The sequence below is a fragment of the Rattus rattus genome, chromosome 3 (genome assembly GCF_011064425.1).
Source record: "Rattus rattus isolate New Zealand chromosome 3, Rrattus_CSIRO_v1, whole genome shotgun sequence".
NCBI classification, from domain to species: domain Eukaryota; kingdom Metazoa; phylum Chordata; class Mammalia; order Rodentia; family Muridae; genus Rattus; species Rattus rattus.
The window spans coordinates 206422106-206442756 of record NC_046156.1 but is presented as its reverse complement, the minus strand read 5'-3'; the positions used below and the strand labels follow the sequence as shown (position 1 = coordinate 206442756).

Genomic DNA, 20651 nt, shown 5'->3' with positions numbered 1-20651 from the left:
CCCTTTGTGAGAAATGTAAAATCCAGGTAATAGGCATAAATGTGTGCAGGGGAGATCTTGTGGGTGTCATGATTTCCCCTTACAATATCATTAGGGTGGGGCAGAACTGTAACTGTGTTTTCTGGGATTATCAACTCACAGGTAAATTGAGGAGGCTCACTTTGAATATAGATGTCAGATACTTGTGAAGGATTCTAAAATTGATGTTTGAGTATAGGGGTGGCACAGAAAGACAACGGTTGTTTTTTCTGGGCCATGTCTAGCAAAAGTCTCACAGAGCAACATTTCTTTTCTTATTCTCAGATGCCCTAAAAGAGCTCTTTGAACTCACAGTTAATTACAGGGAAGTTTCAGCCTTGTTTTGAAGGGCCCTAGGCTTCATTTACTACAATGAGTGCTCTGTGGCAAAAGGTTGCTTACCCGTTATGCTCATAACCACAGCTAATGCCAAGAACCAAAACTAGCACAAATGTTCAGCAACTGTTTGTAAAATGAATAGATTTATCCTTTATTTCTCCAGATGGCCCAGGTCTGTACTTTGTGTATAACCTTTCCTTGGTAAACACGTGTTGAATCAAACACCCAATAAAGAGTTGTTTGGCTCAAAATCACAGTCCTGTATTTTATAAATTTGATTATTGGTCATGAAGCAAACCTTTTGTTAAGTAGATATATGACCTTTTAAAATTATATAATAAAGACATCTCTGCTTATGCAGGGCCTCTTTTTCTTCCCTAATGAACTCTACACCATATCTGATGCCAGCCCCAACTTATAAATTTTAAGATGAAAAAAAAAATCCCTCAGAAATGAAATCCACTTGTCTTAGAAGTGGGGATACTAACATTCAAAGAGTCACAATGCCTTCAGACTCTGTTTCTGTGCCTTTCAAGTCAGCCAGTCGTCTCCAGAGCACTTTATTTTCACGCACAGACAGTGGAAACCATAGACATGCACATGGTCTGGAATAGCATGATCTAAGCATGTTGTGGAGTGTTGTCTACAGTGTCCTTGAAACAGAATGTTATGGCTTTTGTGTCTTCGAAAGATATGAACAACCTGTGCTTAGAGGCTGTATGCACACTTTTGTAAACAACTGAATCAATGCAATGCAGTGATGGATGAAAATATCTATTGTCTTACAAAGATAAAATAAAAATCTAAAATGTTCTAAGTATGACGAACTCTATGGATGCTATTGCTAGCCTTACTTTGGGAATCACTCATCACTGATTTTTCTCATTACTCTATACATACTGGTTGTGTCCTTTTAATTACTTGTATTCTGTCTCATTTTAAAGTCCCTTGGAAAGAGCTAAGGTACATGCATCTTAGATTATTATAGAAAACTCAACAGTATACTAACATTCTTGCATGACTAAGTAGAAATTCATTAGTATTATATTTGTAATTGGTACATTTATAAATACACAGATTTTTCTTTAATTTAATCCATTAGAAAATTGAAATGTGATAAAATTTTAAAATGTATACTTTTTATGAAGCCCAGGATAGGCTAGAACTTACTAACAATCCAGGCTGACCTGGAATCCATGGAAAATTCTCCAGCAGCTTTGGCCTCTGAAGTCATGAGAGTATAAGCTCAAGCCATACATGGATAGAATGTATGAATCTCTCTCTCTCTCTCTCTCTCTCTCTCTCTCTCTCTCTCTCTCTCTCCCCCCCCCATATGTACATGTAAGTCCATTTATAATTTTTCCTATTTTTGACAGTTATTTATTTCCAGTAAAAGTAAATGTGATATTGAAAATCACAGGAAACCTAAGGTGATGATATGGGCCATGAAGAGCAGAGTGTTGAAGACTGAACCTACAGTTAGTGATCAGACATTTAACTACTGAGCAGAGTAGAATCACTCAAGAAGCCAAGAATAAGTGGCCAGAATAAATGAAGACCACACTGCACAAATGCTGTTCCAAAAGTCATGACGGAAAATAAAAATGATGAGCTTTATCAATCATGCTGATGACACAGAATGGACCAAATTCTGCATGTGCCAACATAGTGTCCATCATGATTTTGGTAGGAGGAAATCAATCTTAGCTGGAAGGAACCGACAGGACTGGGTCAGGAACAGAAGGGGGAATAGAAAAAGCAAAGCACCGACTTTTAAAGGTGACAGATGAGGCACAGTCGTTGCCTTCGAGAAGGGCCTAAAATGTTATTGGGGTCTTTTTTTGTCTTCCAAATGGTTACATTTATATATGCAAACATTTGCTTTTCTTTCTTTTTTTCTTGAGAGGTTCATATATACATAAAGTACAAAATATCTTCTGATTTCTCCCTAATTCCTTCCACATACTCTTCAATATATTCTCTTCCCAATTATTTCTATTTTTAAATAACCTACTAGAACCAGCTAGTACTGCCAGTGTGTGCATGGGTGTGGGGCCACCATCACTCGAACACTATTAGGATGCCTAATAGTAAGCACTTTAGAAAGTCAAGTTACTATAGTAAAGAAAAAGTTCAGTTAAATAATTCCTTTAAGAACACAAACTTTTATTAACTATCAGATTTTCAGATTGTTTATACATAAGACAAAGATGTATTTTATATGTGTCACATCACAAATGTTCAAAAAATAATTTAAAGTGAAATAAAAAAGAATTAAAGTTTTTCTTTGCTATATTTCCAAAATCTTCCAAGAGTCATTAGAAAGTTACAATGATGTGTAAACAAATACGATAATGTACACTTTGCCACAAAACTCATACTTAACAAACAATGGAACTAGAAGGGGAGAAACATGTCCCTCTGTCATGCAGTCTGATGGTCACATACTGTGTAATCCATTGGGTACATAGAGTGAAGGTGCAAGACACAGTAACCATGGCCGCTAAGGTGAAAGCCTGTCTTCTCAGCCAAAGGAACTGGATAAAGAATGTAGTTTATTGAACACCAGCGTTGTCTTCCAGGGTTTCTATCTAGTCAAAGAGGTCTTCTGGGCTGCTGTTTCTCAGGGTTTCTAAGGACATGTTTGCAGCAGAGGTGCCCTCCTCTTTCAAGGTCTGAGGCGGTGAAGAGCCAAGCCTACAGTAGAAAGAAAATCAGGGGTTATCTTTCAGGTTTTTTTAATTCTAATTTTTATTTTCATTTTATTAAAAATAGATTCTTTTTCTTTCATAATATGTCCTGATTACAATTTCTCCTCCCCTCTTCCCCTGACATCCAGATCCACCACCTTTCTCTAGGTCATTAGAAAACAAACAGGTTTCTAAGGGATCATAATAAAATAATGGAAGCTAGAACAAAAACAAACCCATCGAATAGGACAAAACAAAGTGAAGGAAAAGAGCCCAAGAGAAGGCACAAGAAACAGACCCATGCATTCGCACACTCAGGACTCCTATAAAAACACTAAGTTTGAAGCATATATATATATATATATATATATATATATATATATATGCAAATAATCTGCAGGGTACAAAGAGATATAAACAAACAAACAAACAAACACGGTAAAATAGAATTAAATAACAGCAACGATGACCTGGACCTTCAAAGACACTGTGGAGTACATTTTCTCATGGCTATTTACTGCTGGGCCAAGTGAGAGTCCATGGAGAAAACCATATTTTCATTTGCACTTGGTTTTCAATTAGAGAGAGCTTCTGGGTTAGGGCCAGGGTGTGTGTCCACTTCTCCTTTCAAATCTAGAACCCCATGTGGTGCAGACCCATGCCGGCCCTGTGCACACTGCTGCAATCCATGTGAGTCCATGTGTGCATCCACAGTGCTGATTCAGAGGGCTTTGCCGCCTCAGTGTCTTCCAGCCCTTCTACCTCTTAAGTTCTTGCACCTCCTGTTCTGCTGGGCTGAGCTCTCAGTGGGGTTTTTGGTGGAAGCATCTTGTTTAGGGTTGAGGGTTCTGAGTTCCCTCATAGCAAGACAATTTTGCATGTTGTCCTGCTATGGGCCTCTGTATTTGTTTTCCCATTCATGTTTATATTGTCTCTCAGCTGCTGGACTCTCTGATCACATGAGTCTCCTCTAGTGGTCAGCTGATCAGTTCATTTCCTTGTATAGTTAATAAGGACTCCATATGCATGGCAGATGAGGATGAAATATCCTGGCACATACCCTTTACTGGGTCTACAAATAAACACAGATCAAACTGAATTCTATTTAGATAGATGAATTCTATTTAGATTGCCACACTGGAGCTGGCCTGTACACACAAGTGCAGTTCTGAAATCCAGGACAACAGCCTTGTTCCCTGGGTGAAGCCTAAGCTAAAGGATTTCAGAGCTCAGCCAAAGGTGCAGCTTCCAGACATTACTTTTTGACTTTGAATAAACACTGTCAGTGGTTCCCCATGGAGCCCCAAAATATTACTAAACACTAACAGGTAGGGGTGGCTTCACGGGGAGATGTGATTAGATGAAATCGGTCCACTACAGAAGTATCCCTGTGTTTCCAGTTTCAAAGCCATGGCTTTGCTTACAACAGCAGAAAGAACACAAGGCTGAATGGAAGTCAGGAAGCTTGGCTGTGAGTTGGTGATGTGGTGCTGGGCAGTCCAGGGACTTCAGCTCTCTTACTTGTAAAAGTGAGCTGTGCCTCAGGGGTGAAGTGAGGATTAAACTAGGTGATGCAAATGACAATGCTTGTGAATTACTGGAAGGCATGTAGAAGCTGTTCTTATCAGTGGCTAAATATCAAACAAAGTATAAAGTCTTAAGGTCTCCTAGTAGTAGCAGAATAAAGAATAACCAAAGGAAACCTAGATATATCAGCTATGTGTGATTGTGCGAAAATCCAGGCACCTACTTTTAGTTGCACAGATCATTAAAAATGAATTCACCATCCAGTTCTCCTTGACCTCTTGACTATACACAATTAACTGTGACTGGCTACCCCCAACCTGGGATGTGTCAATCTTACTCCAGACAACCTGATTATGCTAAGGTGCTAGGTGTTAATACTTTATCAAGATGACAAGTAAAACTCTCGGGAAATTAATACTAAATGCTGATTTAACTATCATAGCATATAAACAAGTACCTAAAATATATTTCATAAAAGGAAAAAGATGATACTATATAAATAGCACACACACACACACACAGACACACACACACATGAATACACACACAGACATAGATACATGGACACGCACACACACACATACACATACGTATACACACACAGACACACAAATACACACACTGACACACACACACACACACACACACACACACACACCCATCTACACACACATTTTGTTCTCTTATCTGAGATGTCTTAGTTGGTTTTAACTCTCTTGAGCAAAATAGAGGATTGAATAATGTTCGATGAAAGAAGTCTATCATTTTGATTAAAAAAAAACATCAGCAGAAGACAAAAGGGTTACTCTGAAGTGACAAGACAGAAAGAAACACTCTGGGTGCTACCCTAACTCCTGCTGTCTGTCTAAAGCCCGGTGCTTAAACAGCAGATTTGCCATGTGTCAGTGTCCTGAGCCAGGATGGGTGCTGTGAGAACTGTGTCACAACAGGAACACATTGTTCTCAGGTCTCACATGTGTGAAACCAAAGCTCCTGGTGTTGCCTGTGAGTAACAACAACCAAGCTGTAAGGTGTAGACCTCTGAGAAGATTGTCATAGAAAGGACATCTCAGGGAAGAGCAGACAACAGAAAAAGTTTACAACTGTTCACGACCAAAGAAAAGTTTATTTGTTTCATAAGTGGTGAATATTTCAAAGATTTTTTGTAAATTACAGAAAGCTGAAAGAACTAAAATGACGATTTTGTATTTTACATTTGAACATTTTTTAAAGATGAGATTATTTTTTACATGTATAATTTTGCCACATGATATCTGCCTAGTACAATATGTCTGAGGTATCTTTACGTGTTGAGAAGTTTACACATAAACCTTCATTCATTTTAATTTGGATGCACTAACTGTTAGTCAGCTGGTAATTAGCTGAGTTGATTACAGTTCTCATTGCCATCAGGCCTGGCACTGTTGGCACACAGTCCCAATTTCAGCACTTGGGAGACAGAGACACCTACTTTCCAATATGAATCTGCAGTGATTCAATCAATATTTATTATGTATGTTCTATAAACATCTCACTGTGCTAAGGAAGTGTTATATAGAATATAAAACATGATAACTGTTTGTTACAAAGTTTCCCTGATGAGGCATGAAGAGTACACTTACCTGTGGGCATAAGGTTAGATGTTTAGAAGGTAGTCAGGAATTATGCTGTTTTATTAAAGCACAGAAAATCACAACCAATCTAAAAGCAGTGTTGTGGAGCCAACCCCAAGGACACATCTACCAAACAACACCAAGAAAGGCTCAGGGGACACTACGGAAGAGGGGGCGAAGAGTCTAAGGGCTATGAGAATGCATTTCCTAGTAATGTCAGAAGCCACACCCACAGATTCTCAACAACATGGCTGTTAAACAGGAGCTGAACAAGGACACACCAACAGGGATGCTACAGTGGTCAGGGGAAACCCAGGAGGCTCCAGCCCTGCACAAGAGTGACAGGAAACTCAGCTAAGGAATGCTGAGAACAGGAGAAGTAGTCTTTCCTAGGGAAGAGCACATGAGCACATCGATTGGTTGTCCCACGGTAACAGTGGGCCTGAAGATGTGCATGGTAGTGACAGTGCTCAGACTTGTTTGGGAACTGAAATTTATATAATATATGCATATAGAACAATGAAATGAAAGAGTTATGCATTTCAAAGAGCGAAAGAAGGGGTAGGTGTAAGGCCTAGAGAGAAGAAAGGAAGGGAGGAATGGTATATTATATTATAATCTTAAAAAGAAAGAAAAAAACGGAAAAAGTGTGTCTGGTTTTTAGAAAGCATTTAGTCACCTTTTCCTTATAATGCTTGCAAGTGTGTTTTTTAATCCTAACATTTTAGAGATGGCTCAAGAATCTTGTAATTTTCTCACAGAGAATGAATTGTTACATTACAAAGAACTATAAGTTTATATTAAGTTTAAGGATTCAGGTAGATTTCAGAGAGTTTACTATAAGACGAGTCTTCCACAAGGAGAATTCAGAGGCGAAGGTCAGGAGATGATTATCTGGGATCACCCAAATTCTATGTGTACATTAAAGTCATTGTGAAAATTTTCATAAATCAACAAAAGGGGATGTGAAATAACTACATAAAATATTGTTATTAAGATACTCAACATTTGAAATTTTTTAAGAAAACAGCTTGTCAATATCTGCCCAAGATGAGAACATGTCCCTACCTGTGAGTCAGCAATTTACCAGTAGATAGATACACCAGGAAAACATTTGTATATCTATATATTGAGAAATTGTGTGTGTGTATAAAAATCATAGATGTGTAGTTTATAATAGTGAAAACTAAAAATTATCTGGATGGTTCTCAACAGGAAAATGGAGCAACGATTACTCAACTTTCACACAGTACAATCCTATTCAATTACACACATGCACAAATGAAATGTTGAGTGGTAGAACAAGGCACAAGAATGCACACTACTGAGTGACTCTATCTAAAAGTTAAAAACACAAAACTAATCTCAAAAGTCAAAATTACAAAATCACAAAAAGCAACTGATCTTTGAACAATGGTACATGTGTGAATGTGTTACGTGCACACACATGTACATATACAACGTTTATCTGTATATATTGTGGATGTTTATTCTGTCTGCTCTTCCCTGAGATGTCATTTCTATGACAATCTTCTCAGAGGTCTACACTACAGCTTGGTTGTTGTTACTCACAGGCAACACCAGGAGCTTTGGTGCTAGGTTAGAGAGCTTAGTTAACGTGAGGAGCGCTACAGCGCCAGCAGGACATGTGCCTGCAGGGAGGGTGTTGGGCCAGGGTTACATAGGAACAGAGCACTCAGCAGACATCTTCAGCAGATGGAGACACGGCTTCATTGTACCCTCACTTGTCACTACAGCAACTGGAGAAGGTGAAGAGATACCCAAAATGCCTATCAAAGAGGAAATGAGTTGGTCTGGACAATGAAGACTACAAGCCAGGCAGAGAAATGAGCAGGAGACAGAGGAGTGACTCAAGACAGCAGCTTGAGCTGTTGCCACTTTTGCCAAGTTCTGGCTCTCACTGTCATACCACCGGCTGAAGCTTCTACTTTAGGTAAATTATTTCACCATTATTAATTATCTGGTGCTGAGAAGAATAATCTGGAAGGATACTGTTATGCTTAAGATTTATCATAGAGAAGAAATTTATCATAAGAAGAGAAAACAGTCAATGTTTTTTCTCACGAAGGAAGAGGTATTAAACTACCAGATTGCAGCTGTCCTAGATTCAAGGGCTGAACTATCACCCAGCCATCTCAGCAGGGCAGCTGGAGGCAAATGTTCTGCTTATGTTAAAAAAAGTCCACACAGTTAAACTTTGGTTTTTCCCTCTATTAATTTATGTATTTCTCCTCTTTATGTCCTACTGCAGCCCCTCCCTCCTTCCAGTCCTAGCCTGTCATATGCACAGCATACACAGAAATACATGAAGTAAAAGTAAAACCCCCCACGCATTGTGAAGAACTGCTGGGGTTTGTCAGTAATGCTAGCACATGTGAGGTTGAGGCAGCAGGATTACATGTTTGATGTGAGCCTGGGCTAGCTTGCAGCTATATATCAAGAGTATATCTTAAAAGCAAAACAAAAGATAAGCCAAATATCTAATGGTTTAAATTTAGGATAAATCAACTCAAGTTTTTATGTGGAAGACTAAAATCAGTCCCACAGAAAACAAAGAAAAACCCTACACAAAACAGCAAAATTGATTCAAAATATGAGATTTCCACTGAGATTAAGCAACCAGACAACTATCAAACAATTTTAGCAGAGTTCCTTTCGTGAATTTTACAAGAAAATTTATAAATTATCTACTCAACTGTATGGCTATCATTTAAACAAAATATTTAAATAATGAACTTAAAGATTTGAAATCTCCAAGTTGCTAGTTAGCTTTCAAACTAGAAATAAGTACTTTGAAATATATCAGATGTTAGGATGGGAAAAAGAGCTGACCAAATTGGAGCTGACCTTATAAAAACCAAGGCTTTTCCTAAACAAACTAACACTGCAGTCAGCAGGATGCAGTAACGGCAGAGGCGCACACTGTCTGGAATTCACAGGTCTAGACGTCATTCACTGGCTGAGAAAGTGAGGGAGGCGAGGCGGACTCTCCTGGCAACCAAAGTGGCAAGCAAGAGAAATGCATGAGTTATTTCTCATGGCCCTGCTCTTTAAACACGATCCATAGCACATAGATGACCTATGACATATATGCTTAATAAAACAAGAAGATAATAAAAGTAGTCATATTTAACCCTATAATGCATTTAATGATTTATAAACATTGTAAAAGGACAACTCTAGAACCTTCCTGTAAAGTATCTCTAACAGATTTGAAAGTAAGATGATCGGGGATTAAGGAGCTGGCTCAGCAGGTACCCAGTGTGGTCACAAAACTCTGAGCTCCATCCCTGGGACCCATTGTAGAGGTAGATGGAGAGAACCAACTCCACAAAGTTGTGCTTTGCATTCTGCATATCAACTCAGGCTTAAAACCAACCAGGAGATAACCACACCCTTGTAATCCCTATGAATGGAAGCACCTATACAGAAATTTCGTAAAAATAAACTGATAAACTTATTTGGATAAATAACACTGTTCTCGGGACCAGTCAGATAAGCCACGGACGAGCTGACACACGCTTTACAAAGCACTTGTGAAGAGCTGCAGTTGTTGGAATTGGCACAGGCGATGTTTGCTAGCGCTGCTTAGTGCACTACACACAGATCCCTCCAGGAGGGCTCTGTCTAATTTTACCTGGCACCGTGTTCCGCACACAAATATTCCAACGCTTGCATGTATTAACAATGACCAATGACTAAATGAATGAGGTAGACATACCGAGGAGGAAGCTCACTTACACTGAACCAGCTGCCCACCACACAGCAGAGATGGTGGTAATTAGCAGTCAGGCTGCAAGGCCCGGATGGTAGGCGACGCTGTTCTCGCTCTAAAGCCAATGGTGCTGTACCACACCTGTGGTGGAAATGTTTGGAAATGTTTTTCCTTCACTAACTCCTCCAATTATTTCATGGGAATAGTATATAAGACATAAAAATCATTCTGAAGTCAAATTTTAAGCAAGATGACAGCAAAGTACAGAATAATATATGTAGAAAACTAAGTTATCTGTATATGTGCATATAGATGTATTCACACAAATATATGTGCCCATGAGCTTACATGTCTAGAACAGTAATTGAATCTGCCGTGTTTTAGAACAATCTAGATCTGCAATGGCTAGAGATAGTAGATGTCTGACTGGGAAACACAGATGACTTCTACTAGATATTCTCCCAAACTTCTTGTATATTAACAAAAATGTACACAACGATTGTATTTCTAAAAGGTTTTAAGAAAGAAAAAATAAGGAACTTGTTTACTAGGCTTTCCAAGTGAGCCAGGCTTTGGGTACTTTCTCGTACAATCTCAACCATTAACATTACAAGAAACCAGTGTTCTCTGAGCAGTCAACATTAACTTGATTCCCTGAGGATACAATCTATGATTTGAACTCCAGAATTTAGTACTTCAATGAAGGAAATGGAAATACAGTAAATGAACTCCACGTTCAGCCAAGTCTGGTGCTGGAGCAGAGGAAACTGGATGGTCTGATGGTCTTAGAGGGTAACACTTTCTCATGAACCTAGGGCCAAGGATAGCTTCCCCACAGTCAAGAAGGAGCTGCTTTAGCTCCTATGGCTGATGCTGTGATCCACACAATATAGCACCTTAGAACCTACTCCGTCATCTCAGTTAGGAGCCTGGGCAAAATCATGGCTGGATGTGCTCTCCTTCAGAGGGTCTAGTGGAGAAAAAACTGTTTCCCATACCCTTCAGCTTCTAGAAATGTCCCCCACTTTCAAGGAGGACCACGGTAGTCCTTTGCTGTCACTTTCTCTCCCAATTCAACTACTTGGGGATTACACTGGACACACCCAGGTAATCCAGTATTACGTCTGTGCTATCACAAAGCTAGCCTATTTACCTCAGTTTACCTGTAAACAGCTCTTGCTTCTATGTGGTCAAACACATTTTCAGAGTACAGAAATTAAGAATTTGGTCATTTTAGAGTGGAGTATTTTCTGCTGTCATTCCACCATTCACTTTGTTAGGGCTCAGTTGCTGTTCCAAACTTTCAGGCTAAATATATTTCAGGAAAGCTGCTGAGAGCAGGAGGAGTAAGACCAGGCTATGTAAAGCTCGGAGCTGAAGGACTGAGCTAAGCCTGGACTGGGTGAAATGGTGTCTTCAATATCCATGCAAGGTGACCTCAAAAATCACAAGAAATACATTTTGGGTCTTCTCTAGGGATCAATGGAACCAGAATCAATGACTAAGGCTGTCCAGAAACTTTCTTACATTAAATTATGAGATTACACAATTACTTTTCTAAGTAGTTTTAGGGTTTATGTGTTTAAAGTTCCCATAACTGCTCTCAGTCCATTTTACTGGCATGTTTGAAAGATACAAGTTGCGACTAAATGAATGGTCTTTCAATCTTTGTGGCTGTGCTCTCAATAGAAAATAAATGGTGGTCAGTTTCTAGGCTCATATTCTCAGAACCCATCCATCCCAAGATCCTAGAATATTGAATTTTCTCTTTTAATGCTTAATTAAATTATTGTTCCTTATTATTGTTAAATCCTTTGGAGTGTTGGTGAACATAAGTGTCTTTTAGTTGGCTACTGAAAAACAAGTCAAAGAAGAAATAAAAACGGTTCCACATCTCTGTCTTGTCAAGAGGGCATTATCAGCTCAGTCTCTCAAGGATCAATAAAGAAACAGAACCAATCAGGAAAAATTAAAAAAAATAAAGCAAGAAAACATAACACTTACTTGGAATTAGGAAATTCACATAGATATTTACTCCATAAAAACTGGATGCTATAAACATCCATGGAAAATACTCATCTGGGTTCTCTAGTCTGATCATAATTATCCTTAAATGTGCAAATAACTCCAAATTTCTCCCAATAAGCTATTCTACAGAAAATATACTTAATTCCTTCAAGTGACCTTCTAAAGTAAAGTTCTTGGTTTTCTATTACAGAAGATTTTTTTGTCATTACGAAAGAAAAAGGATGTTTGATAGTTCCCATTCTACCACTAAAAACTTCTTTAAAGCTGGGCAATTTGTAACAAACTACAAACCCCCTTAAAGAATCACTCACAACAGCTGAAATTTCACTATAGCAGGAACCAGGGTCTATGAGTGGTTTTCTATTTATAGAAGATATAGAACTCAAAAAATTCCCTGTTTCCCCTTGTCTCCATAAAATTTGTTTTAAACTCTAGATATATTTTTCAAAAATGATATAAAAACCACTAAGAATTTTTGGCCTATGATATAACTGGATTATTAGAGAGAAGTACTCACAAGCACTTTACTAACAGACAACCCAGATACTGGAGTGTGCTTTTCATTCATTCCTTACCTCAGCATTTTAAAGTCTCAGGCAGCATGAAAGCCCTTGATATAAAAGATTAAAACAAAATATTGTCCCTTTGAAAAACTTACCATTGAGCTGACCAAGTGCATTTAAACAGCTGATAGTGACATAGGTGGGGAATATTGACATGTAAGGTTTAATACTCATTTAAGCCTGGAATATACTCTATGGACATTTCTCTCTTTAGGGAAGGTCTCTTTGTATTTGAAGATATAGAAATAACACAAATAGCAATGTAAATAATCTCACAATGACCCCAGAGGAAATACTTAACTGTTATTGATTCAAAGCAGTTGTTATTCATAAGAGTAATAAAAATTTTTGTAAGTTTAAGCAACTTTAAAACAAAATAGAGCTAACTGATATAACAGTCCACTGAATATTTATGGGGGATTTGTATGTGCATTCTAAATCTACTTTATTATACTAATATATTATTCTTAGAGCCTTCTCTCCAGACAAACTGAAAACAAATATCTAAAATTTTCGTGATGCTTGATAAGTCATTTCTCCCTTTGCCCATCTCTTCTGGGCCCCAGCTCTCTTACTGTATTCTCAGGACACTTAGGCTCCCAGGTTCCGTCCAAAGCCACAGCGCTGACCTTGCTGGGTTATGTCCTGCCTTGTTTGATTTGTGTTTACTCATAAATACCTTTTATGATGAAAATAATAATCCAATGTTTGGCATAAATACTGTGTTTCTTAGTATTGTAAGAGGACTAGGAGTTCAAACCAGAAATCTAATCCAATATGAACCACATTTGCTTTTTCTGTTGGTATCTAGCACAAAGACTTTCAAAACCTTAAAGAAGGAATTACTCATCATATTCTGTCACCTTAGTGTATTTCCCTTAAAACCATAGCTATATCTATACACACACTATATTCATACTATATCTATATTGACTTGTACTATAACATTTTATATAATACTTTCTCTTAACAATTTATTGAACATTATCTTTTAAAAATGGCAGGTCTGCATATTCACTTTTAATAAAATTATACTTATTCGTTTACATGAAGTATCTTAAAAGTAAAATTGATTCTTTTTAAATCAGGTTTTTATTATTAGTATGTATGCACTGTGTGTGTGTGTGTGTGTGTGTGTGTGTGTGTGTGTGTGTGTGTGTGTGCCATAACACATGTGAGATGACATTTTTGGAGGATGGTTTTCCCCTTTGACCAGGACTGCATGAATTGAACATGGGTCATGAGGCTTATGCAACAATCTCTTGAACATGCTGATCCATTCTCATGTTTCCAACATTATTCCTGATTAACAGTAAAACATAAACAATTTAAATACTAATATAAATTAACTATAAAATAACTATTTCAATGAACACTTTGGTTAGACTCATTTTAGGGGTAATGTTTCTATGGAAAAAGTCTATTTTTAATCAGAAAGACTGAATGCAACTCTCTATTTCCAAGGTTCTTCAAGGTATGTTACAGGGAAGTAGAGCTTATGAAAATACCACTTATGATTTTTATAACTTGGAAATTAAATTATTTTAGCAGAGTTCTGTTTTGATATGATGAATTATTACCATAGAAAGATGTGAGTTGCACAAAGCTATAGCTGATGGGAACAACCACTCGGATATTTCGTATGAACTCGGAAAGAAGGATTTAATCTTGGGGAAGTGGGAACAGTACTTAGTAAAAGACTGCACATTACTAATGGTAGAAGATGATTTTAAATGCCTTTCAGTTTCTCTTTGATGACTACTGCTCTTTCTTAGCCTGTCTTCCAAACTGTAGTCACAATGACATTACGTAGACCTTGCACACATCATTCCCGAGTTAAGTTTTTTTAATCATTTTATTAGTTTATACTTCAAATAATATCTTCCTTCCTGGTTACCTATCCACAACCCCCCATTCCATCTCCCCTCCTCCCTCCTCTTTGCCTCTATGAGAGTGCTCCTCCACCCACTCCCACCTAGCTACTCTAGCATCCCCCTAAGCTGAAGCATCAAGTCTCCACAGGACCAAGAGACTCCCCTCCCATTGCTATCAGATAAGGCCATCTTCGTCTACATATGTAGCTGAAACTATGGCTCCTTCCGTGTATACTCTTTGGATGGTGGTTTAGTCCCTGGGAGTCTTGGGTGGTCCAGTGAGTTGATATTGTTCGCCCTATGGGATAGTAATCCCTTTAGGTCCTTCAGCCTTTCCCCTAGCTCTTACACTAGGGTCCCCAGATGGTTGGTTGTATTTCCATCTTAATTGGTCATGTGCTGGCAGAACCTCTCAGGGCACAGTCATAGCAGGCTCCTGTGGGCAAGCACTTCTTGGCATTAGTAATAATGTGAAAGGCTGATGTCTGCAGATGGGATGGATCTCTAGGTGGGGCAGTCTCTTATTGGCCTTTTCTTCAGTGTCTGTTCCATTTTTTTGTCCCTGTCTTCCTTTGGACAGGAAGATTTCTGCGTTAAAAATTTTGAGATGTGTGGGTGGCCCCATCTCTGAACTGGAGGTGGTCTCTAACAGGCTCTCTCTTCTGATGGGTATTTTTACTAAAATCATAGCCATTGGGCCTAGTAGCCTTTTGCTTCCCTGGTCTCTGAGACTTTTTAGTGACTACCCCCAGTTCCCCATCCCTCAGTGCTACATGTTTCTATTAAATTTCCTGACTCTCTGTACTTCTCTCCTGTCCCTTACAATGTCTCATCTGACCCTCTTTTTATTTTCCCTTCCCCTCTCTCTCCAGTTCCTTCCTCCTCTCTCTACATCCTGTGATTGTTTTGATCCCCTTTCTAAGTAAGACTGAAGTATCTATATTTTGGTGTTTCTTTTTCTTAAACTCCATATAGCTGTGGGCTGTATTGTGGGTATTTTGAGATTTTGAGCTAACACCTACTTATCAGTGAGTATACACCATGTGTGTTCTTTTGTGACTAGGTTACCTCACTCAGGAGGTGGAATCTCAGGGTTGTTTTGATTTGCATTTCCCTGATGACTAAGGATTTTGAACATTTCTTTAGTTGCTTTTCAGCCATTTGAGATTCCTCAGTTGAGAATTCTCTGTTTAGCTCTGTACCCCATTTTTAACAGGGTTATTTTGCTCTCTAGAGTCTAACTTCTTGAGTTCTTTTTATATTTTGGATATTAGGCCTCTATTGGATGTTGGACTGATAAAGAACTATTCCCAATCTGTTGGTTGTCAATCTATTGACAGTGTCTGTTGCCTTTCAGAAGCTTTTCTATTTTATGAGGTTCCATTTGTCAACTGTTATCTTAGAGCATGAGTCATTGGTGTTCTGTTCAGGAAATTTTCTCCTATGCCAATGTGTTCGAGGTTCTTTCCTATTCTCTCTTCTATTAGATTTTGTGTATCTGGTTTTATGTGGAGGTCCTTGATTCACTTGGACTTGATCTTTGTACAAGGAGATAAGAATGGATCAATTTGCATTTTTCTACATGTCATCAATGGCTAGTTGAACCAGCACCATTTGTTGAAAATGCTATCTCTTTCCACTGGATGGTTTTGGCTCCTTTGTCAAAGATAAAGTGACCAAAGGTGTGTGGTCCATTGATCTACCTGCCTGTTTCTATACCAATACCATTGTGTGTGTGTGTGTGTGTGTGTGTGTGTGTGTGTGTGTGTTTAAATCACTTTCGTTATGTAGTACAGTTTGAGGTCAGGGATGGTGATTCCCCAGAAGTTCTTTCATTGATGAGAACGGCTTTTGCTATCTTGGTTTTTTTGTTATTTTAGATAAATTTGAGAATTACTCTTTTTTTTTTTTATCTCTGTGAAGAATTGAGTTGGAATTTTGATGGAGATTGTATTGAATCTGAAGATTGCTTTTGGTAAAATGGCCATTTTTACTATGTTAGTTAGGCCAATCAATGAGCACGGGAGGGAGATATTTCCGTCTTCGGAGGTCTTCTTCAATTTCTTCAGAGACGTGAAGTTCTTGTCATACAGATCTTTCACTTGCTTGGTTAGAGTCACACGAAGATATTTTATATTATTTGTGACTATTGTGAAGGGTGCCATTTCCCTAATTTCTTTCTCAGCCTGTTTATCTTTTGAGTAGAGGAAGATTACTGATGTGTTTGAGCTAATTTTATATCCAGCTACTTTGTTGAAGTTTATTATTTTTTTTAATCAGCTGTAGGAGTTCTCTGGTAGAATTTGTGGGGTTGCTTATATATACTATAATATGGTCTCTGCCGGTCTTGAACTCACTGTATACTTGAGGATGATTTTGAATTCCTGACCTTCCTCCGTCCCTGTCTTCTATGCTAGGATCACAACTATATGTCATCATACTTGGTTTTGTGGTGCCAGACATCAAACCCAGGGCTTTGAGTAGCAGAGGTTACCCACTGAGCCAGATCCCCAGATACTTTTTACTCATTTTTTTTTTCGTGGAAGAATCAGAACCTGTCATCTTAGTAATGATAGATAATTTTTCTTACTTATTCGCCCATCTTCACAGGTAAATTTTCTTTTTTATACATGAAATAAATTGTTATTATTAATTCTGAAATAAGAAACAGTTTTTCTATAGCTTAGTGTTTACGAAGTTTCTGAGCTTTATAAAAAGCATCATATAGAGATGAACAGGTGAGCTAAAAATAAGTGTAATATATTCTTTGTATTTAGCACAGTGATACTTAAGCTCAAATAGGCCCAATGATAGTTTGACACCACTCATGGAAGATGTATAATTGAAATTATACATATAACATTTTTCAAGCTTTTTTCAATATTTTTTCAAAATTATTGACTTTTTCAAATTCAGTATTCTCTTATATATTATACCCTGATAGCAGTTTCTCCTCCATCCTCTCCTCCCACTCCTCCCCAACACCCTCCCTAATCCATGCCTTATCCATTTCCCTTAGAACAGGGCCAACATCCCAGGGATATCAATTAAAGATGGCATATCAAGTTGCAATAAGACCATGTACCTCCCCTCATATTAAGGCTAGATGAGGTAACCCAGTAGGAAGACAAGAATCCCAAAGGAGGGCAAAAGCATAAGAAATAGTCACTCCTCCCAAACTCTCTCTGTTAGGAGTCCCAGACAAGCACCAAGCTACACAACTATAACATATACAGAGGGCCAGGGTAGGCCCAGGCACGTTCCCTGATTGTTGGTTCTGTCTCAGTGAGCCCATAAGAGTCCTGATTTGTTGATTCTGTAGATATTCTTATGGCTTCTTGACCCTCACAAAAGAAATCACTTAACATATAGTAACCTCATTTTACTGAGAGCAATATGGTTATGTGTTATCTTGCTAACTATAATGTATGAAATTCAAACTACCACTATTTATACAGCTAATGCCCCTTTAGTACAAAAGGTGCTTACAGTCAGATTATAAATAATATTTTAAAAAAGTCATTAGCATCCCTTCTTGACTGACAAATTCTTAGCAAACATCCAAAGGACAATTATGTATTAGTGGATGTTGTCTGCATAATACAAAATTGATGTGGTCACTGCCTTCTTTGAGCTTACAATCTGAAACAGATGTCGTGCTATGAATGAATACCAAAAGATCAAGGTGCCTTCACTACATCTGCTCACTGAGAGAAAAACATTTCATGAAATGTTTACATTATATTTCAGTAACAGTGCAACTTTTGTGTTGTGTGGAAGTGCATGCATAAGAATAACTTTTACATCTAAAAATTGCTAAAGTACAAACTATATAAATGCTCAGTTCTGTCTCTAAGAAATCAAGTGTTCACATCTGTGTATCTAGGATTTTATTAGAATACAGTTGTCAATCAGTACAGAATAACCATTGTACACATGTAGACCAGATGTATCCATGTAAAATAATCCAGAGTGTTTCACAGATGAATCACTGAAAACATAATTATACATCAGTCCTACTTTATTAGTAACAGGTTAGCTTATGACAAAGCCATATGGTACAGTCCACCCAGAAGTCATAGAAAATTTAAAAATCGCTACTTGGAGATGTTCAAGCAATGACTATGCTTGTGCTCTTTTGCTTTATTATATCTGTGACATGGTAAGTGATGATTGTGTTTCCAATTAAATGCCTTTGAGGGAGGAATATGTTGCCATCTCTTATTAGTAAAGGTTACAGCAACACAATTTACACTATATTACCTTGTCTTGAGCAGATAAAAACATTTAGAGACTACAAAATGCACACCTATATAATTAATGAAAGTTAAGAAAAATTTATTTTTATTTTGAATATTTATTTTGAATCTCAATTTATTTTGAATATCTCAGAATATAAGGTTGGTAGCAACTATTATAAATATTTTAGTTCTGCATATAGTTTAAATGTTGAATATATATGTATATGTATACACTTATGTATATGTATTTGGATTTAGTGAAGCTATACAAGCTTAGGTAAACCTTGTCATGAAATAGCCACACTTTATAGTATGAGCCCGTAGAATAGTAAGGGCCATTACTCTGAGTTTCATAAACCTGTTTGCCTATTTACATAAGTCATTTGCTTTTTTGTGTGTGTTAAGAGCACAACGTGATGAATAAAAATATTTATTTAATAGAATTTTCTGTTTCAAGAAGACTTTTAAAAGCAACACACCAAAATCTATTTTAACAATGTTTTAAATAAAATAGATTACCATTACTTATAGCTTCCTTTCTTCCCTCCAGCACCTCTCATGATCCTCCACTTTCATGATGGTTATTCTTTTCCTTTGATATTTGTTACATCTACCTATCTATCTATCCATCTACACACAGTTATTTTAAGTCAGTGTGCTGTATCTGTTATGCATGCATAACATTTCAAGGTTGACTACTCTGCACTGGACACAAAAATCAATTCATTGTTGTGGCCTGGATCCGACCAATGGATATACCCACATCACAACTCATGGAGAGAGGAGTTGGATACACAGTCCCACCATCAGCTGTGGGGCAATTAACAACTGTAAGGTGCTGTAAAAGGAAGGGTAGGTTTGTGTATAGTCCAGTTTCTGGTAGGTCAAGTATGCTCGAGTGAGAGACCGTACATCCCTAATTATCTTGTATGGCATAAATCGCTGTTGAAGGGTTAAAACAGAAGACCACAAAGTTGGTGGATGTGGTTGGATATGCAAATGGGAAGAGTTGGAAGACTGAATACAATAAATCAAATTATATAACATTATCGACAAGTCGAAAGTCAGAGATAGAGAAACACACACAGTGTGTGTGTGTGTGTGTGTGTGTGTGTGTGTGTGTGCATGAGTGTGTTTAAGTGTATGTTAACCTTTCCTGTACCTAAAGATGAAAATTTTCTCATGTCTATATCTCTTCCTAAACCTCTTGTATAAATGCTCCTTTCATTTGAGCATCATAAAAACAAAATCATATTATGGCTAGCATTCTATAACTTCTTTTATTCTTTATTAGTAAAAATATATCTCTCATCTCACTAGGTGCAATGTTTCCTAATATTGTAACATGAAATTATGTTACTGTTATTACATTTGCTTTAACAATACCTCTAAGAGAACTTTAGGTATAAATTAATTGAAATATATCATGACTTCTTTTTTTTATAGCTTAAGTCTTTGGGTCATAGTATAGGTTAATGTTTAATTTTTATTAATTTTACAAAATTTTGTCAAATGGTTAGAATTAATTGATTTTCACCACCATTAGAGTTGCCTAAAGTTTGGAGTTGTCCAATTGATTACTAATGCTAGATAGTGATGAAATCTGTGAAAATGTTTTTATTAATTCAATATTATCATATATAGATTTTTTTTGGGTTTTCTATGAAGGAAGGCATGATATCAATCATAAATATTAAACATTTTACCTTAAACAGATATGTTTTATTTCTTTCTGTGTTCTCCATGTACTAGCTAGGATCTCTACTACAATGCTGAAGGAGTTGCTGATGGTGTCATTATATATGAACATGTTTCATTTTATTTGTTTCTTTCTGTGGAGTATAAGCACATTAAGTGAATCTGTCTTATGAATTAGTCAGGGTTCTCTCGAGTCACAGAACTTGTGGGTAGTCTTTATATAATAAGGAATTTGGTTGGTGACTTGCTGTCTGTAGTCCAACTCTGCAACAATGATCAGCAGCAGCCGTAAATGGAAGTCCAAGGATCTAGTAGTGGCTCAGT

At 37.4% G+C, this 20651-nt stretch overlaps 1 protein-coding gene across 1 annotated transcript in view; it reads right to left on the bottom strand.

The window, feature by feature from the left end:
* Positions 1-2499: 2499 nt before the first annotated feature.
* The window catches only part of Xrcc4 (X-ray repair cross complementing 4), a 214916-nt gene continuing 196764 nt past the window's right edge, over positions 2500-20651 (bottom strand). The window contains exon 8 of the mRNA XM_032899059.1: positions 2500-3054. Coding sequence (XP_032754950.1) covers positions 2949-3054 — 106 coding nt within the window. The 3' untranslated portion in view covers positions 2500-2948. The remainder of the gene's footprint in view (positions 3055-20651) is intronic.